Genomic DNA, 16,174 nt, shown 5'->3' with positions numbered 1-16,174 from the left:
TGGAGTTGGAGAGTCCAATCGCCTCTAGCTTGGACACCAGTCTATGGGGGAGAATAGTGTTAAAAGCTGAGCTAAAATCCACAAACAGCAGCCTCACATAACTCCCCGGCTGCTCCAGATGGGACAGAGCAGCATGGAGAGTGGTGGTGATAGCGTCCTCTGTGGATCTATTTGCCCTGTATGCAAACTGGTAGTTGTCAAAAGTTGATGGAAGACAGGAAATAATATGACGGCGCACCAGTTTCTCAAAACACTTCATGATGATTGGAGTCAGTGCAACTGGTCTGTAGTCGTTCAAACTACTGATTGTGGATTTTTTGGGCAGAGGGACAATAGTTGACGACTTCAGGCAGGGTGGGACAATAGACTGGTGTAAGGACTTGTTGAAGATCTTAGTAAAGACCCTCGCCAGCTGATCCGCACAGCCCTTCAACACCTTTCCAGTGATGCCATCAGGTCCAGCCGCCTTCCTCGGATTCACCATCCTCAATACCTTTCTCACCTCATGCTCCTCTACCGTGAATGAGGGGCCCCTAAGGGCTGGTGGCTGTAATACCGGCGTCTCAGGTGGCTCCTTCTCGAAGCGAGCAAAGAAGAGGTTAAGCTCCTCCGCCAGCAAAGGGTCACCGTCGACAGCACCAAGGTTAGGTTTGTAGTTGGTAATGTGCTGAATCCCCTGCCACATCTGTCTTGTGTTGTTGCTCCTTAAATTATCCTCAATCCTCAGCCTATAATCCCGTTTTGCCTGTCGAATGCCCCTCTTCAAGTTTGCTCTTGCCACACTGTAAAGCTGCACCTCGCCTGACCTGAAAGCCCTGTTCCTTTCCCGCAACAGGCCCTGGACCTCTCTATTCATCCAGGGTTTCTGATTGGGATAAAACCGGATGGATTTGTTTACTGTGACAGTGTCTGTGCAGTGATTGATATAGCACAGAACTGCCGCCGTGTGCTCCTCCAGGTCTGAACGATCGAAAATATCCCAATTAGTTCTCTCAAAACAGTCCTGCAGCTGGTGAATAGCACCTTCAGGCCAGATTTTAACAGATTTTAATATTGTGGGAGCCCGTTTCCTGAGTGGGATATATGCTGGTACCAGGAACAAAGACATATGGTCGGACTGGCCCAAGTGTGGCAGCTGTAAAGCCCTATAGCCGTGATTTACATTCGAATAAACTTTATCTAGTGTCTTGTCCCCTCTTGTGGGACATGGGAGATGGTAAAATAAATGGGAGAAGCATGGATTTAATCACTCATTCAATGCATGCTATCATTGGAAATATCCAGTGACTGCTGTCCTCTGATTTTCCAAAGAAACCACCCTTACTCTTCCTCATCCTCCCTGTGCTCCTGTTTGTTTGCATTAGACATTTAGGTCAAATGATAGCTTTTTATGTAAGGCTTTAATGCTTGCCAGTCATAGAATCATAGAGTTGGAAGTGACCATGAGGATCATCTAGTCCACCCTCCTGCAGTGCAGGAATCACAGCTGTAAGATGTCTAATATATTGTAGATTTAAAAGTGTTTATTTAATTTTACTCTCTTTTTGTAAAGTTTTTTATTATTTCATTTTATAATGCATATAAAAGAAAAAGAACAATTATAACAGACAAAAATAAAAAAGATTATAAACATTCTAGTTTTGTAAGCAAAATTATTTGAGACGATTTCCAAGTGCCTGGTATTTCTTCACCATTCCAATTTTTAAAATAAAATAATTAAAAAAGGAAGAATCAAATCTTTAAACTTCTTGTAGAAATTTGAAGAAACACCATCTGGGCCTAGTGCTCATTTGGTTTTCAGTTTTTTTTCATAGCTAGTTTAATTTCATCATAGCTGGTTGAGTGACTTAACCCAAAGAGTGCTCATTAATGGTTCTTCATTATCCTGGAAAAAAGTGACAAGTGGGGTGTCGCAGGGTTCTGTCCTAGGCCTGTTGTTGCTCAATGTCTTGGATGAAGGAATTGAGGGTATGTGCATCAAATTTGCAGATGACACCAAACTAGGAGGGGTAGCTAACGTCGCAGAAGACAGAATCAGGATTTAAAATGACCTTAACAGATTGGAGACCTGGACACAAGCTAACAAAATGAATTTCAACAGGGACAAATGCAAGGTTCTGCACTTAGGCAGCAAGAACCAGTGGCACCAATATAAGATGGGGGACACCTGGCTTACTAGCAGTACATGTGAAAAGGACGGAGAGGTCTTAGTGAACACGAGTCAACAGTGTGATGCAGCAGCAAAAAAAACCCTAACACTATTCTAGGTTTTATTCAAGGGAGGCAATAGTACCACACCTGCCTTGGTCAGACCACACCTGGAGTACTGTGGGGTACCACAATTTCAGAAGGATATTGACAAGCTGGAACATGTGCAGCGGAGAGCAACATTACAAGTTGTTTAGATTGATATCTGCCTTCATCCACCTTTAAACAAATGTTCCCCACAAAAATACTTAGGCTAGAATAAATCACAGAGACTTGGCCTTGAGATGTGCCCCAGAGAGAAAAAAAGATGATGATTGGACTATATGTCCCTTGGTGTTCTTTCCAGCTCTACAATTGTATGATTCTATGAAACCGTGATGGCTATTCTCCACCTCCACAGTGAGGCAATATTACTTTTGAATACCAGCTGTTGGAAGCCACAGGAGGGGAGAATGTTCTTTTGCTCGGGTCCCGCTTGCTGGTTTCTCACAGGTATCTGGGTGGCCACTGTGACCGCAGGATGCTGGACTAGATGGGCCATTGGATTATTCCAGTAGGCTTCTCTTATGGTCTTGTGTATGGTGTGAAGGTAGAATTAAGATTTGTTGCTATGTTCGCTGTTGCCTCTGGCCCTGACCATCACTGGCTTGTGCTCAACCCACAGATGATTGCTCAGAGGGGAATGTTCCCTGTCCCTGGGTTAGCTACGCATTTTGGTGTTCAGCTGAGGATAAAATCAAACAAAAACCAAACTACTAAGAAGGCAGCAAACTCCACTGATGTAACACACATGATACAGAAGGTGGAATCTTCTGGACGTTATATTGATTCACAGATTGCAGTACGTTACATTTCTTTCTTCAATATATACATAGATTTATCATGAACATATGTACAAACTATCTTAACACATAACCATACAAACAGTAACAGAACCATACATCTTCAGTATTTGTAAGGGACACCCTTCCTTTCAATAATGACTGCTCATGCAAGTTGTTATTTTAAAAAGCTGGTAAAATGCGGTCTTGACTATGCTACCACTCAGTGGATTTGTAACTGGCTGACTGACCGAACCCAAAGGGTGCTCATCAATGGTTCCTCTTCATCCTGGAGAAGAGTGACTAGTGGGGTGCCACAGGGTTCTGTCTTGGGCCCGGTCTTATTCAACATCTTTATCAACGACTTGGATGATGGACTCAAGGGCATCCTGATCAAATTTGCAGATGACACCAAATTGGGAGGGGTGGCTAACACCCCAGAGGACAGGATCACACTTCAAAACGACCTTGACAGATTAGAGAACTGGGCCAAAACAAACAAGATGAATTTTAACAGGGAGAAATGTAAAGTATTGCACTTGGGCAAAAAAAATGAGAGGCACAAATACAAGATGGGTGACACCTGGCTTGAGAGCAGTACATGTGAAAAGGATCTAGGAGTCTTGGTTGACCACAAACTTGACATGAGCCAACAGTGTGACGCGGCAGCTAAAAAAGCCAATGCAATTCTGGGCTGCATCAATAGGAGTATAGCATCTAGATCAAGGGAAGTAATAGTGCCACTGTATTCTGCTCTGGTCAGACCTCACCTGGAGTACTGTGTCCAGTTCTGGGCACCACAGTTCAAGAAGGACACTGACAAACTGGAACGTGTCCAGAGGAGGGCAACCAAAATGGTCAAAGGCCTGGAAACGATGCCTTATGAGGAACGGCTAAGGGAGCTGGGCATGTTTAGCCTGGAGAAGAGGAGGTTAAGGGGTGATATGATAGCCATGTTCAAATATATAAAAGGATGTCACATAGAGGAGGGAGAAAGGTTGTTTTCTGCTGCTCCAGAGAAGCGGACACGGAGCAATGGATCCAAACTACAAGAAAGAAGATTCCACCTAAACATTAGGAAGAACTTCCTGACAGTAAGAGCTGTTCGACAGTGGAATTTGCTGCCAAGGAGTGTGGTGGAGTCTCCTTCTTTGGAGGTCTTTAAGCAGAGGCTTGACAACCATATGTCAGGAGTGCTCTGATGGTGTTTCCTGCTTAGTAGGGGGTTGGACTTGATGGCCCTTGTGGTCTCTTCCAACTCTATGATTCTATGATTCTATGAAAAAGAAAACTAAAGTATATTCTATATCTCCTCCCTGCCCAAGGTTCCCTTGCAGGGGGTTAATACTTGTGCAAACTTTCTAACCCAGAAAGAATCCTGTTTCTCTCACATTTATTATTATAAACAACAAAGCAAAGCATCAATACCCATAAACATTTCTTCAAATTTAAATTTTAAAAACGGCTTCCTAATGAATGAAAGCACTTTGTTTCCCCAATAAATAATCATGAATAAAAGGAAAAATTATAACAATTCAAGTAAGTGCTCTGGGCTTCCAAAGAGCGTAGAGGTATGTCATCAAACAATAGTATTTTTTTTAAAAGTAAAAGCCACAGTTCTATCAGCTTTCTGAAATTGCTGACATCAGTCACAGGGCAACGTAGTGCAGGTGGGGAAAAATGCTTGTGCAGCAAAGCAGATTTCCAAGAACCATCTCATTTAAAGGTAAAACAGTCCTGGTGGTTTTGCTTTCACACGCTTTGCTTCCTGAGGAAATGAAACTTAATTCTATATAAGCATCTCCTTTCGTTGCGTTGCTGGAGGGCAGAAAAAGGTGGAGAATCATTCGGTCAGTTCCAGCAAGCTCTATAAGATGGCTTTCTCTGCACCTATTTTGCATCCAGTGAGTATAGAAATAAGATGTTTAAGAGATGAAAGCTTTTGGGATTGCAATGGGAAGAAGGGTGGCATGGGCATCTTATAAATAGATTACTGTATTTTTCACTCTATAAGACACACTTTCCCCCCTCCAATAATTAAGGGGAAATGTGTGTGCGTCTTATGGAGTGAATGCAGGCTCCTTGGCTTCAGCGATAGCAACGCGAAGCTACCTGAAGCCCCCGGAGCACAGGGAACTCCCGCTACGCTCCAGGAGCTTCAGGCAGCTATCCGCAAGCCTTCAGAGCACAGCAGGAGTTCCCGCTGCGCTCCGAAGGCTTGCGGATAGCCGCCTGAAGCCTGGAGAGCGAGAGGGGTTGGTGCACACCGATCCCTCTCGCTCTCCAGGCTTCGCTTCGCTGGAGAGGCGCTGCACAGTTTTCCCTCTCTGCGCAGCGCCCCTTCAGCGAAGCAGGAGGAGAAATGGAAGGGGCTCCGTTTCTTCTGCCACTTTGCTGAAGGGGGGCTGAGCAGAGAGGGGGAGAATTTTTTTCCCCTGTTCTCCCCCTCCTATGTTCCGGTGCGTCCTATAGAGCGAAAAATACGGTATGTTTGTGCAACATGCAGCACAAAGCTGGAGCTTTCTAAATAACAGCATGCATCTCATATGGTGAGGCAGATCTCTAAAGCAGATCTCTAAATAAGTGGCCAAGCAGATTTACAGTCCCTTTCCTGCCTCCTTCGCAGCAGAGTTTTTGCAGGCAACCTGACCAAGCTTGCAGGTGGAATGGCGACCTGCAACTAGGATCAGATATTGATTCAAACATATAGGAAATGCAGAAACTAAGTAGGCAGAGCTTTGGCATGGAATTGAAGTTGTCATCCATCTGCCTGGCGGGACAATGGAGGAAAGTGCCATCGGGGCAACAGTCAAACGGTTGAAGAGTTACAGTGCCTGCTTTTTTGTTTTATTGGTCATTCCTGCTCTAATCACTGCTGTGGATACATGACCTGACTGTCTGTCTCCAGGCATTGCAGTCATCTGCAAAGGATCCCAGCAGGGTTTATGGCATGGAATTGGGTGATGGGAAAAGCTTGCCTCCTTAAATATTTTGTCTGCCAGGCTGCTGTTCAAGGCACAGTAAAGGGGGGGAGGGAAAGCTAAGATAATAGAATAACAGAATGGTTCAGCTGGAAGGGACCCTGAGGGTCATCTAGTCCAACCCCCGCAATGCAGAAATCTCAACTGAAGCACCCATGACAGATGGCCAGGCAACCTCTGCTTAAAAACCTCCAAGGAATGAGAGTTCACCACCTTCTGAGTGTGTCCGTTCCGCTATCAAAAAGCTCTTACCACCAGGAAGTTATTCCTGATGGCAAATCCTAACCGCTGACTTCCAGTTAACCTCAGCAGTGATGTGGCTCACATTCCTTCCTCCTCTCCAAACCAGAGGAGGAGGTTAAATCATAGCTGTCAACTTTTCCTTTTTCTTGCGAGGAATCCTATTCGGAATAAGGGAATTTCCCTTAAAAAAAAGAGAAACGTTGACAGCTATGTGTTAAATGCATCTTTGCATTTAACATGCTGGGCTCCCTCCACCCCCTAAGGCCAATGGAATAGCATTAGCTGGAAGGCCTGATAATTTTTGGGACTGTGGTGGGCATGGAGGAGGAATTAACCCTTGCTCCCCCAGCTGAGGTCTACCAGTGGCTTCAAGTTTATCCCCAAGTTAAGGTCTCTGCTGCCTAGAGTATCTCCAACTCTAGGACCAAGTGTGCATATTTGAGAAGCAGCCTCCTGATTTTTAAAACTTAACTACTTCCAGTAGGGGACGCGGGTGGCGCTGTGGGTTAAACCACAGAGCCTAGGTCTTGCTGATCAGAAGGTCGGCGGTTCGAAACCCCGTGACGGGGTGAGCTCCCATTGCTCGGTCCCTGCTCCTGCCAACCTAGCAGTTCGAAAGCACGTCAAAGTGCAAGTAGATAAATAGGTACCGCTCCAGCGGGAAGGTAAACGGCATTTCTGTGCGCTGCTCTGGTTTGCCAGAAGTGGCTTAGTCATGCTGGCCACATGACCTGGAAGCTGTACGCCGGCTCCCTTGGCCAATAAAGCAAGATGAGCACTGCAACCCAAGAGTCGTCCGCGACTGGACCTAATGGTCAGGGCTCCCTTTACCTTTACCTTTACTTGCAGTAGAGATTTATAATAGATGATGATGATAAATGTATAGTTCATTTTGGAGAATAGGAACAAGGTTGTGATGACTTTTGCTTTTATGCTCCACAGGGTGTTCCCTTTCTGCAATACTTTCATGCGCCCTTGCGTGGGGGGATGTCGATTTGCATCATAGGCCAGGTCCTACATTCTGCAAAAGGGTTTGTATGCCTCCTCTTTGCCTCCCATGCCCTCCCTCCCTCAACAAATGCCCTTACCCCTTCTACACCAATCTTTCTTCTATTACTAAATAATTTCCCAGGCTGAAGTCAGAAAGTTATCTTCTTGTTGTTGTTGTTGTTCAGTTGTTTAGTCATGTCCGACTCTTCGTGACCCCATAGACCACAGCACGCCAGGCACTCCTGTCTTCCACTGCCTCCTGCAGTTTGGTCGAACTCATGCTGGTAGCTTCGAGAACACTGTCCAACCATCTCGTCCTCTGTCATCCCCTTCTCCTTGTGCCCTCCATCTTTCCCAACATCAGGGTCTTTCCCAGGGAGTCTTCTCTTCTCATGAGGCGGCCAAAGTATTGGAGCCTCAGCTTCAGGATCTGTCCTTCCAGTGAGCACTCAGGGCTGATTTCCTTCAGAATGGATTGGTTTGATCTTCTTGCAGTCCATGGGACTCTCAAGAGTCTCCTCCAGCACCATAATTCAAAAGCATCAATTCTTCGGCAATCAGCCTTCTTTATGGTCCAGCTCTCACTTCCATACATCACTACTGGGAATGAAGTGATCCCCTTCATGGATCACTGCCTTGCCGTGGCGAAGGGGCTTGAATAACTCAGAGAAGCTATGAACTATGCCAAGCAGGGCACCCAAGATGGACAGGTCATAGTGGAGAGTTTTGACCAAACGTGATCCACCTGGAGCAGGAACCGGCAAGCCACTCCAGTATCCCTACCAAGAAAACTCCATGGACAAAGACAACAGGCAAAAGTTATCTTAGGGAGCCCAAACCCTCTACCACACCGAGATTAACTCTTTGACTTTTTGTCACATAGAAAAGATACTATGAGCAACACTGAGGGCTCATTCACACTCACCTTTGCTTTCATGCTTTCAAGGCAACTGCCCAGGCTTTCCAGCTCTGTGTTCGAGTGTTTGTTTGTTGTGTCCTCAGGTTTTCCCGGGGAAAACCCATGTTTTCCCGGGGAAAACCCATGTTTTACCTGGGAAAACCCAAGTGAATTGGAGCAAATGGCAATCCCCAAAAAACCCTATTTCCAGTTGCTCCGATTCAGTGGTGAAATTTGGGTCTTCCTGAGGAAAGTGCTGGGACTAAAAAGCCTGGACCGGTCACAATTTCCTTTCAATAATGACTGCTATCAAAAGTTGTTATTTTTAAAAGAAAGCTAGAGTTTATTCTATAGCTGCTCCCTGCCCAATGTTCCCTTGCAGGATGTCAATACTTGTCACAACTTTTCCCACCCCTTCAGGACAAATCACATTTGCCAGAATTCCTCTGTACAGCTGTTAAAAAGTCATCTTTTTTTTTTTTTTGCACTGGCTACACATCACACCACTACTCTGTGACAATTTAGTATGGGGGACTCAGACCTGGGGTCCGAATGCGGCCCTCCAGGCCTCTGCATTTGGCCCTTGGAGCTCTCCACAGGCCACACTGTTCACTGGCCCTACTTCATATCCAGAGTGTTTTTGCCTGGCTGGAATTGGCCCTCAAACTCTGATCATGTATTTTCTGCTTCCCTGGGTGAAGGGAAGCGGTGATGGGGATGGATGGGTGAGTGGATGTAGGACAGCCTTCAACAACCCGGTGCTGTCCCACAGTATCTGGAGGACACCAGGCTGGTGAAAGCTGATGGAGAAACTAATCTGCTGCACAACAGGTAAAATTATATTACTAAGTAAGTACCACTCCTTCCTCCATTTTGCTTCTGGCCCTGCTCACCACTGGGGGGTGGCACTCAGAAGGTTGTCCAGAAAGCGAATGTGGCCCTCGGGGTGAGCAAACCTCCCCACCCTTTTCTTTTAGGCAGATACTTGAAAATGCATTGAAATGCAACACATTTAAGGAGGTGAAAACTACAGCCATCTTTGCGTTAAGCAGTTTCCCTTGTACTATACACCAGTATGTATTTAATAAGCTTTAAAAGACGCCTGCTTCTTGGGAGAAAAGCAATGAAAAACCTAGACAGCATCTTAAAAAGCAGAGACATCACCTTGCCAACAAAGGTCCGTATAGTTAAAGCTATGGTTTTCCCAGTAGTGATGTATGGAAATGAGAGCTGGACCATAAAGAAGGCTGATCGCCGAAGAATTGATGCTTTTGAATTCTGGTCTGGAGGAGACTCTTGAGAGTCCCATGGATTGCAAGAAGATTCAACCTATCCATTCTTAAGGAAATCAGCCCTGAGTGCTCACTGGAAGGACAGATCCTGAAGCTGAGGCTCCAATACTTTGGCCACCTCATGAGAAGAGAAGACTCCCTGGAAAAGACCCTGATGTTGGGAAAGGTGGAGGGCGCAAGGAGAAGGGGACGACAGAGGAGACAAGATGGTGGGACAGTGTTCTCAAAGCTACCAGCATGAGTTTGACCCAACTGCAGGAGGCAGTGGAAGACAGGAGGGCCTGGCGTGCTCTGGTCCATGGGGTCACGAAGAGTCGAACACGACTAAATGACTAAACAGCAACAACAACAACAATGGCCCATCCTATCCCAAAGTCTGGATAGCTCAGTTGGTTAGAGCATGGCGCTGATAATGCCAAGGTTGCTGATTTGATCCCCATATGGGACATTTGCATATTCCTGCATTTCAAGGGGTTGGACTAGATGATCCTCAGGGTCCCTTCCAACTTCGATTCTATGGTTCTAAGGTGAGTTTCAGGACATCCTTTCTTAATTCAGCCTCAAACTACCCCTTTCTCCCACTACCCCTCCGCTATTAACCCCCCTCACCCCACCTTTCCCTTCAGTACCATCTCCTCCTACGTAGCTTCAGTGTCAATATCGCATTTCAGGTTTGCGTTCACTGTTAATCTGTTGGGCGAGAATGGCGACATCGTCTTCCACTTCAACCCGCGGATGAATGAAAACGAGGTGGTCTGCAATACAAAGCAAAACGGAGGTTGGGGAAAAGAGGAACGCTGGCCCATTCCTTTCGAGGCAGGGGCCACTTTTATGATGATCATCGATGTCATGAGCGACTGCTACAGGGTGAGGCTGCCAGCGGGGCATATCGATTCTCCATCAAACAGTCTTCTCATGGCCTGTGGGCTTTTAATTCTCGTGGCTCATGATGGCTTTACTTTTTCTGTAACGGGCAATATGGCTTTATGTTTAGTAAAGTAAAGTGGTAAAGTGGCTCCTGACCATTAGGTCCAGTCATGGCCGACTCTGGGGTGGCGGCGCTCATCTCGCTTTACTGGCCGAGGGAGCCGGCGTACAGCTTCCGGGTCATGTGGCCAGCATGATTAAGCCGCTTCTGGCGAACCAGAGCAGCGCACGGAAATGCTGTTTACCTTCCCGCCGGAGTGGTACCTACCGTATTTTTCGCTCTATAGGGCGCACTTTTTCCCCTCCAAAAATTAAGGGGAAATGTGTGTGCGTACTATAGAGTGAATGCAGGCTGTGTGGCTAAGCCCAAAGCCAGAACAGGGAGACGGAGCGCTGCGCAGCGCTCCGTCTCTCTGCGCAGCGCTCCGTCTCGCTGTTGTAGCTTGGGGTTAGCTGCGCAAAGCCTCCGCAGGCACCCCGCTTCCCTGTGGAGGCTACGAAGGCTGTACAAAGGTGGCGTCAGCCCCACAAGCTCGGGGGGCAGCGGGAAGGTGGTACACTGCCTCTGCGCTGCTCCCCGACCTGGTTTTGAGGCTGGCGGTGGGGGAAAACAGCGCTTCCCCCTACCGCCAGCTCCACAAGCTCGGGGGGCAGCGGGAAGGTGGCGCGGCACCTGTGGCCTTTTAATTCTCGTGGCTCAAAATGGCTTTACTTTTTCTGTAACGGGCAAGATGGCTTTATGTTTAATAAAGTAAAGTGGTAAAGTGGCCCCTGACCATTAGGTCCAGTTGTGACCGACTCTGGGGTGGCGGCGCTCATCTCGCTTTCTTGGCCGAGGAAGCCGGCATACAGCTTCCGGGTCATGTGGCCAGCATGACTAAGCCGCTTCCGGAGAACCAGAGCAGCACACGGAAATGCCGTTTACCTTCCCGCCAGAGTGGTACCTATTTATCTACTTGCACTTTGTGCTTTCGAACTGCTAGGTTGGCAGGAGCAGGGACTGAGCAACGGGAGCTCACCCTGTCGCGGGGATTCGAACCGCCGACCTTCTGATCGCCAAGTCCTAGTCTCTGTGGTTTAACTCACAGCGCCACCCGTGTCCCAGCTTTATGTTTAGGCAGTGCTATTTTTCTAGAAAAAGAGGTGCCAGAACTCACCAAGAACGCCTCCCTCGTTCTCTTAGAATGGCAATGGCGCCCTCTTGAGAGATGCTGGAACTGAGTTCTGATGAGTTCTGGCTGGAAAAAAAGCCCTGCGTTTTGACATTCAGAAGAAATTGCAGGGGTATGTCTTTTCATCATCCCCTTTAGAGATGTGAACACCTTGATGAGAATGACCTATGTGGTGGTCATTTGGTAAAGGTTATTGGGACATGGTGTATGTGGAACTTAAAAGGATCTTTAAATTTATGTTCCCTAAAAAACCCGAAGCCTTTCTATTGGCTATAACAGATGATGATATACCAAAAAAAGAGCACTTAATCTATTTCTTTACGTGACCGCTGTGGCCAGAATAGTGTAGGGGGAGGCGGGGCACATTGATGCAAGGGGCACATTGATACACCAATAATATTTCAATATCGAGAAACGTTATTTGTGTCGTGACATCACTAAAACGTGATGTCTATACATGTGTGAGTACGACAGCTGCAACTGCGCCACCTGCCAGTTCGCCGTTGGGGTTTGATGAGAGTAGGTGTGTTTTCAGTGAGGCCAACTAAAAAATTATGTGAAATGTAAAAGTGTTCCAATGCTGTTTTACATCGTTTAGTTAAGATTTAAAAATACCAAAGGTAGGTTATCCCACTCAGTAATCAGGATTAAACATGATTTTTAAATAAGTTCAGTGGTTTTATTAATTAATGTTAGTTTTCTGAAAATGTCTGTTGGGGCACTTTGATACACTAAAACATGGGGCCATTGATACATATAAAAGTGCCCCACTAGTGTACAATGGTGCCCCAATATACAAGTTTGCATGAAATCTCAAAACTGTTTTCCTACTCATGAAATTTGAAAAGAAAAAAACTGTTGTTTACTACATAGTCAAAGTCATTTCTAAATATTATATGACCGATTATCAAGTGTCATATCTCAGGGGGAAAAACAGGATCTTGTATGTTTGTCTTCCCCATTGTAGAAGATAAGGCAAGCGCTGATTTCAAGGATGTTGTTTTGCAGTTGCCAAAACCAAATTTCTCAAAGGGCACACCTAGAACACCATCTTTTATACTTTTTCTTTTGACTTCAGTGGATACAATGTGCAATAGAAGCTAAACGTTAAGTAATTATCTTATTTTTTTTATAAACATTTTGTTTAAATTACTGTTCTTTGACTACCTAATGTGAGTTCTTAAAAGTTTTTCCAATGAGGTGGCCAAAGTATTGGAGCCTCAGCTTCAGGACCTGTCCTTCCAGTGAGCACTCAGGGCTGATTTCCTTCAGATTGGATAGGCTTGATCTTCTTGCAGTCCATGGGACTCTCAAGAACATAGATGAGCATAAAGCTTCTGAGTTTGCTTTTCCCCCTATTCTTTCGCATCTGCAAATACTCTCAAGGATGAGCAAATGCAAACATGCTCTGAGCTTTACTCCTTGTTTTCGGAAAACACACAGCCCCTGATGTTAATGTATTAGATAAGGCACGTTTCCCTCTCCTATCTAAAGTATGTTTCAAAGTATGAATTCACCTTCCTAGTGAACTCATCTTTGTCACTGGAGGTGCAAATAGCCTCTGAGGCACGAAGCATTTCTGAGACTGGCTTCCTAACTACGATTTCTCTTGGACAGAGAGAATCTGGCCACGTGTGGCTGCCTTTGAAGACAGTTCAGAGGCAGCAGCTAGCTGAGAACGACCTGGCGAGGCTGCTAATGGGAGCTAGGGGATGAGACCTCTCTCTCCAGTATCAAAACAACTTCACTGACTCCTAGTGGTAGTCATTATTATGATAGTTATTATTATTTCTACTGATTAGTAGCTTTTTCGCAGGATTTACACATCTCACCCACTAAAAAGAGACAACAAATCTCTGAAACCGTCCAAATTTACATGCAAAAGCCTGGGTGAAAAAAAACGTTGTTGCATAAAGATACAGTGGTACCTTGGGTTACATACGCTTCAGGTTACATACGCTTCGGGTTACAGACTCCGCTAATCCAGAAATATTACCTCAGGTTAAGAACTTTGCTTCAGGATGAGAACAGAAATCGTGCAGCAGCGGCGGCAGGAGGCCCCATTAGCTAAAGTGGTGCTTCAGGTTAAGAACAGTTTCAGGTCAAGAACAGACCTCCAGAACGAATTAAGTACATAACCTGAGGTACTACTGTATACAGTGGTAACTCAGTTACAAACTTAATCCGTTCCATTCTTCAACCAAAGCCATTCTTTCCCTAATGAGACCTCCCGCCCAGTGGCGTAGCGTGGGTTGTCAGAACCCGGGGCAAGGCAAGTAATTTGCACCCCTAACCCGTGGATTTGCGCCCCCTAACCCTAACCCCCAGATGTTGCGCCCGGTGCGGCCGGCCCCCCCTGCACCCCCCACACTACGCCACTGCTCCCGCCGCCGGTGCCCTTCCACCGTTCAGCTTCCGTTCTTAGACCGAGGTAAAGTTCGCTAACCGGGACACTACTTCCGGTTTTGCGGAGTTCGTATACCGAATAGTTTGTAAACAGGGTTGTTCTTAAACCGAGGTACCACTGTATAATGATGCTGTCAGGCAGGCCTCCCTAGGGAGAGCATTCTACAAGCAGGGAGCCATCACCGAAAAGGCCCATTCTCATGCCACCACCCTCCACACGTCCCTCAGAGAGGGCACATGTCTTGGATGGCAATTGCTCGGCACCCTATGCGGAGGTACCGGTCGTGCTGCCCTAAATCTGCCTGTGCTGTCACTTTCTTGTTCTATTCTTTCCCTAGGTAACTGTCAATAGTAAAGACTTCCTGAAATACGTCCACCGCATTCCCTTTTTTAGCGCCCGGGCTCTGGAGATCAAAGGGGATGTCAACTTGCAGAGGGTCTCTTAGGGTGAGTGGCAGGTTTTTATAGCCTCTTATCCTTCCCCATTTAAAACTTGTCAACGTGGTTTCTCTTGCTTACGGTAAGGAAAACAGCCGTTTGTCAGTTAAAGAGAAGTCCTTTGAAATGAGGCAATCTAATCTTAAAGGAGCTGTTGTTGGGCAAGTTTATTTATTTATTACATTGATATCTCCCACCCTTCCTCCCAAAGGAGACAGATTTGCAAAGCAACAAGTGATAAAGCAATAAAAACACGTTGAACATAATTCCAATACAGATGCAAACTGGGAGCGAACTCCATTTAAAAGGTTTGTTGGAGGAGGAAAGTCTGCAGTAGTCAGTCAGACCTCTCTTAAAGGAACACCTTAGTCCTACTGATACTACTGACCAGCCAAATCTGATGTATCAGGACAACGTGACTGCTATGTACGCTTGGATGAAGGCAGGTTATTTGGATCTGTTCCGTTGTGATGTCTATCCTAGTTTTGAAATCTTAAACTGCTTTGCTTGCTGTAGGGCAGGGGTAGCCAATGTAATGCCTTCCAGATGTTTTGGACTACAACTCCCACAATTCTCTACATTGGCCAGGCTTGTTGGGGCTGTTGGGAGTTGTAGTTCAAAACGTGTAGCGGGTACAACAACAGGGTTGCCATATTTCAAAAAGTGGAAATCCGGACACACTACCAGCATGGCTGCCATATGGCCAGATTTTCCTGGACATTTAAGCGATTTCCGCCCAGACGCTGTTTATGAGGGCTGAATACTGAGTATGTCCAGGAAATTATGGACATATGGCAACCTACACAACATTGGTTCTCCTTGCTCCAGTGGATGATCTTCCCTGGAAAACAAGGGAGGCTGAGACCCTGATGAATCTCCTGGATCTCTTGGTGGTGGTTGATGCAATCAGTCAGAGTATCATTCTGGACCACTTTTTTGGGCTGTGATGAATGGGGAATACCTGTGGTGCCGGTAACTCACTTGCATTTTTAAAATTGTGTGTGGTTGTTTTTTTTTACAGGAACAAAACAAAAAGAGGGGAAAAGAGAAGACAATGCTCAGAAAGACGACACAGAACAGAAAACAAATTTATTTTTTAAAAAGGATTATAAACTGCTATACCTTATCTACTTACAATAAAATAAAAGAGAATGCAACTTAATATTTGTGGAAGAAATATTGTTGACTGGTATATAAAAACGAGTCTGAGCTTTCATGGCCTCTTGCATATGGATTCTGAAGAGTCTGTGAACATTAGGAAGAGAAGCCATTATTGCTCCAAGAAAATATCTTTTGCAACAGATCAATCCTCTCATTAAAAAAATAAAATCAACAAATACTTGCAGGCATGCCCATAATGGATCTGAGGTTTCTAGAAGTTATGGGGGGCAGAGAAGTGCCGATTTAGGAGAGGGGACAGCAACAGACAATGCAAATATATTTCACCAAGCACTCTGCCCACTAGTGGGAATGGCAAACATTGACATAGATTTTGGAGCCATAAAATTGAAAGTGCCCATGTATGGATGAGGGAACACAAATGTGCACATGGAAACAGCAATCCACAGAGAAATCAGAACCCATTGTTATTATTAGCTACCCATCCTTCGCCCTAAGGCCCCGGGGCGCGTTACAACATTAAAACACAATGTTTAAAACTGTTTCAAAAAAACTTGCAGTCACAAAAATAAGGTGGGTCCAAAAAATAAACACCTCAAGTTTCAAAAGCCAGGGCAAAGTGTTGTGTGTCCAGCACTTGCCAGGGGCAAGGTGTCAGATGCAGCTCTGTGCGGAGGGA

The 16,174-nt window shown here is 45.8% G+C and overlaps 1 protein-coding gene across 1 annotated transcript; it reads left to right on the top strand.

Annotated features, from left to right (window-relative positions):
- The first annotated feature begins 4,794 nt into the window (after positions 1-4,794).
- LOC310769098 (galectin-9-like) lies at positions 4,795-15,538 on the top strand. The gene is made up of 5 exons (XM_083628199.1): positions 4,795-4,933; positions 7,196-7,284; positions 10,105-10,300; positions 14,277-14,385; positions 15,398-15,538. Exons 1-4 carry the CDS (start codon positions 4,904-4,906, stop codon positions 14,382-14,384), a joined length of 423 nt encoding a protein of 140 aa, XP_083484325.1. The 5' UTR covers positions 4,795-4,903; the 3' UTR covers position 14,385; positions 15,398-15,538.
- The last annotated feature ends 636 nt before the right edge of the window (positions 15,539-16,174 follow it).

The sequence above is a fragment of the Podarcis filfolensis genome (genome assembly GCF_964270895.1).
Source record: "Podarcis filfolensis genome assembly, chromosome: 8".
Taxonomy (NCBI): domain Eukaryota; kingdom Metazoa; phylum Chordata; class Lepidosauria; order Squamata; family Lacertidae; genus Podarcis; species Podarcis filfolensis.
Note: the sequence above shows the minus strand (reverse complement) of the source record. Positions and strands in the feature narration are given on the sequence as shown.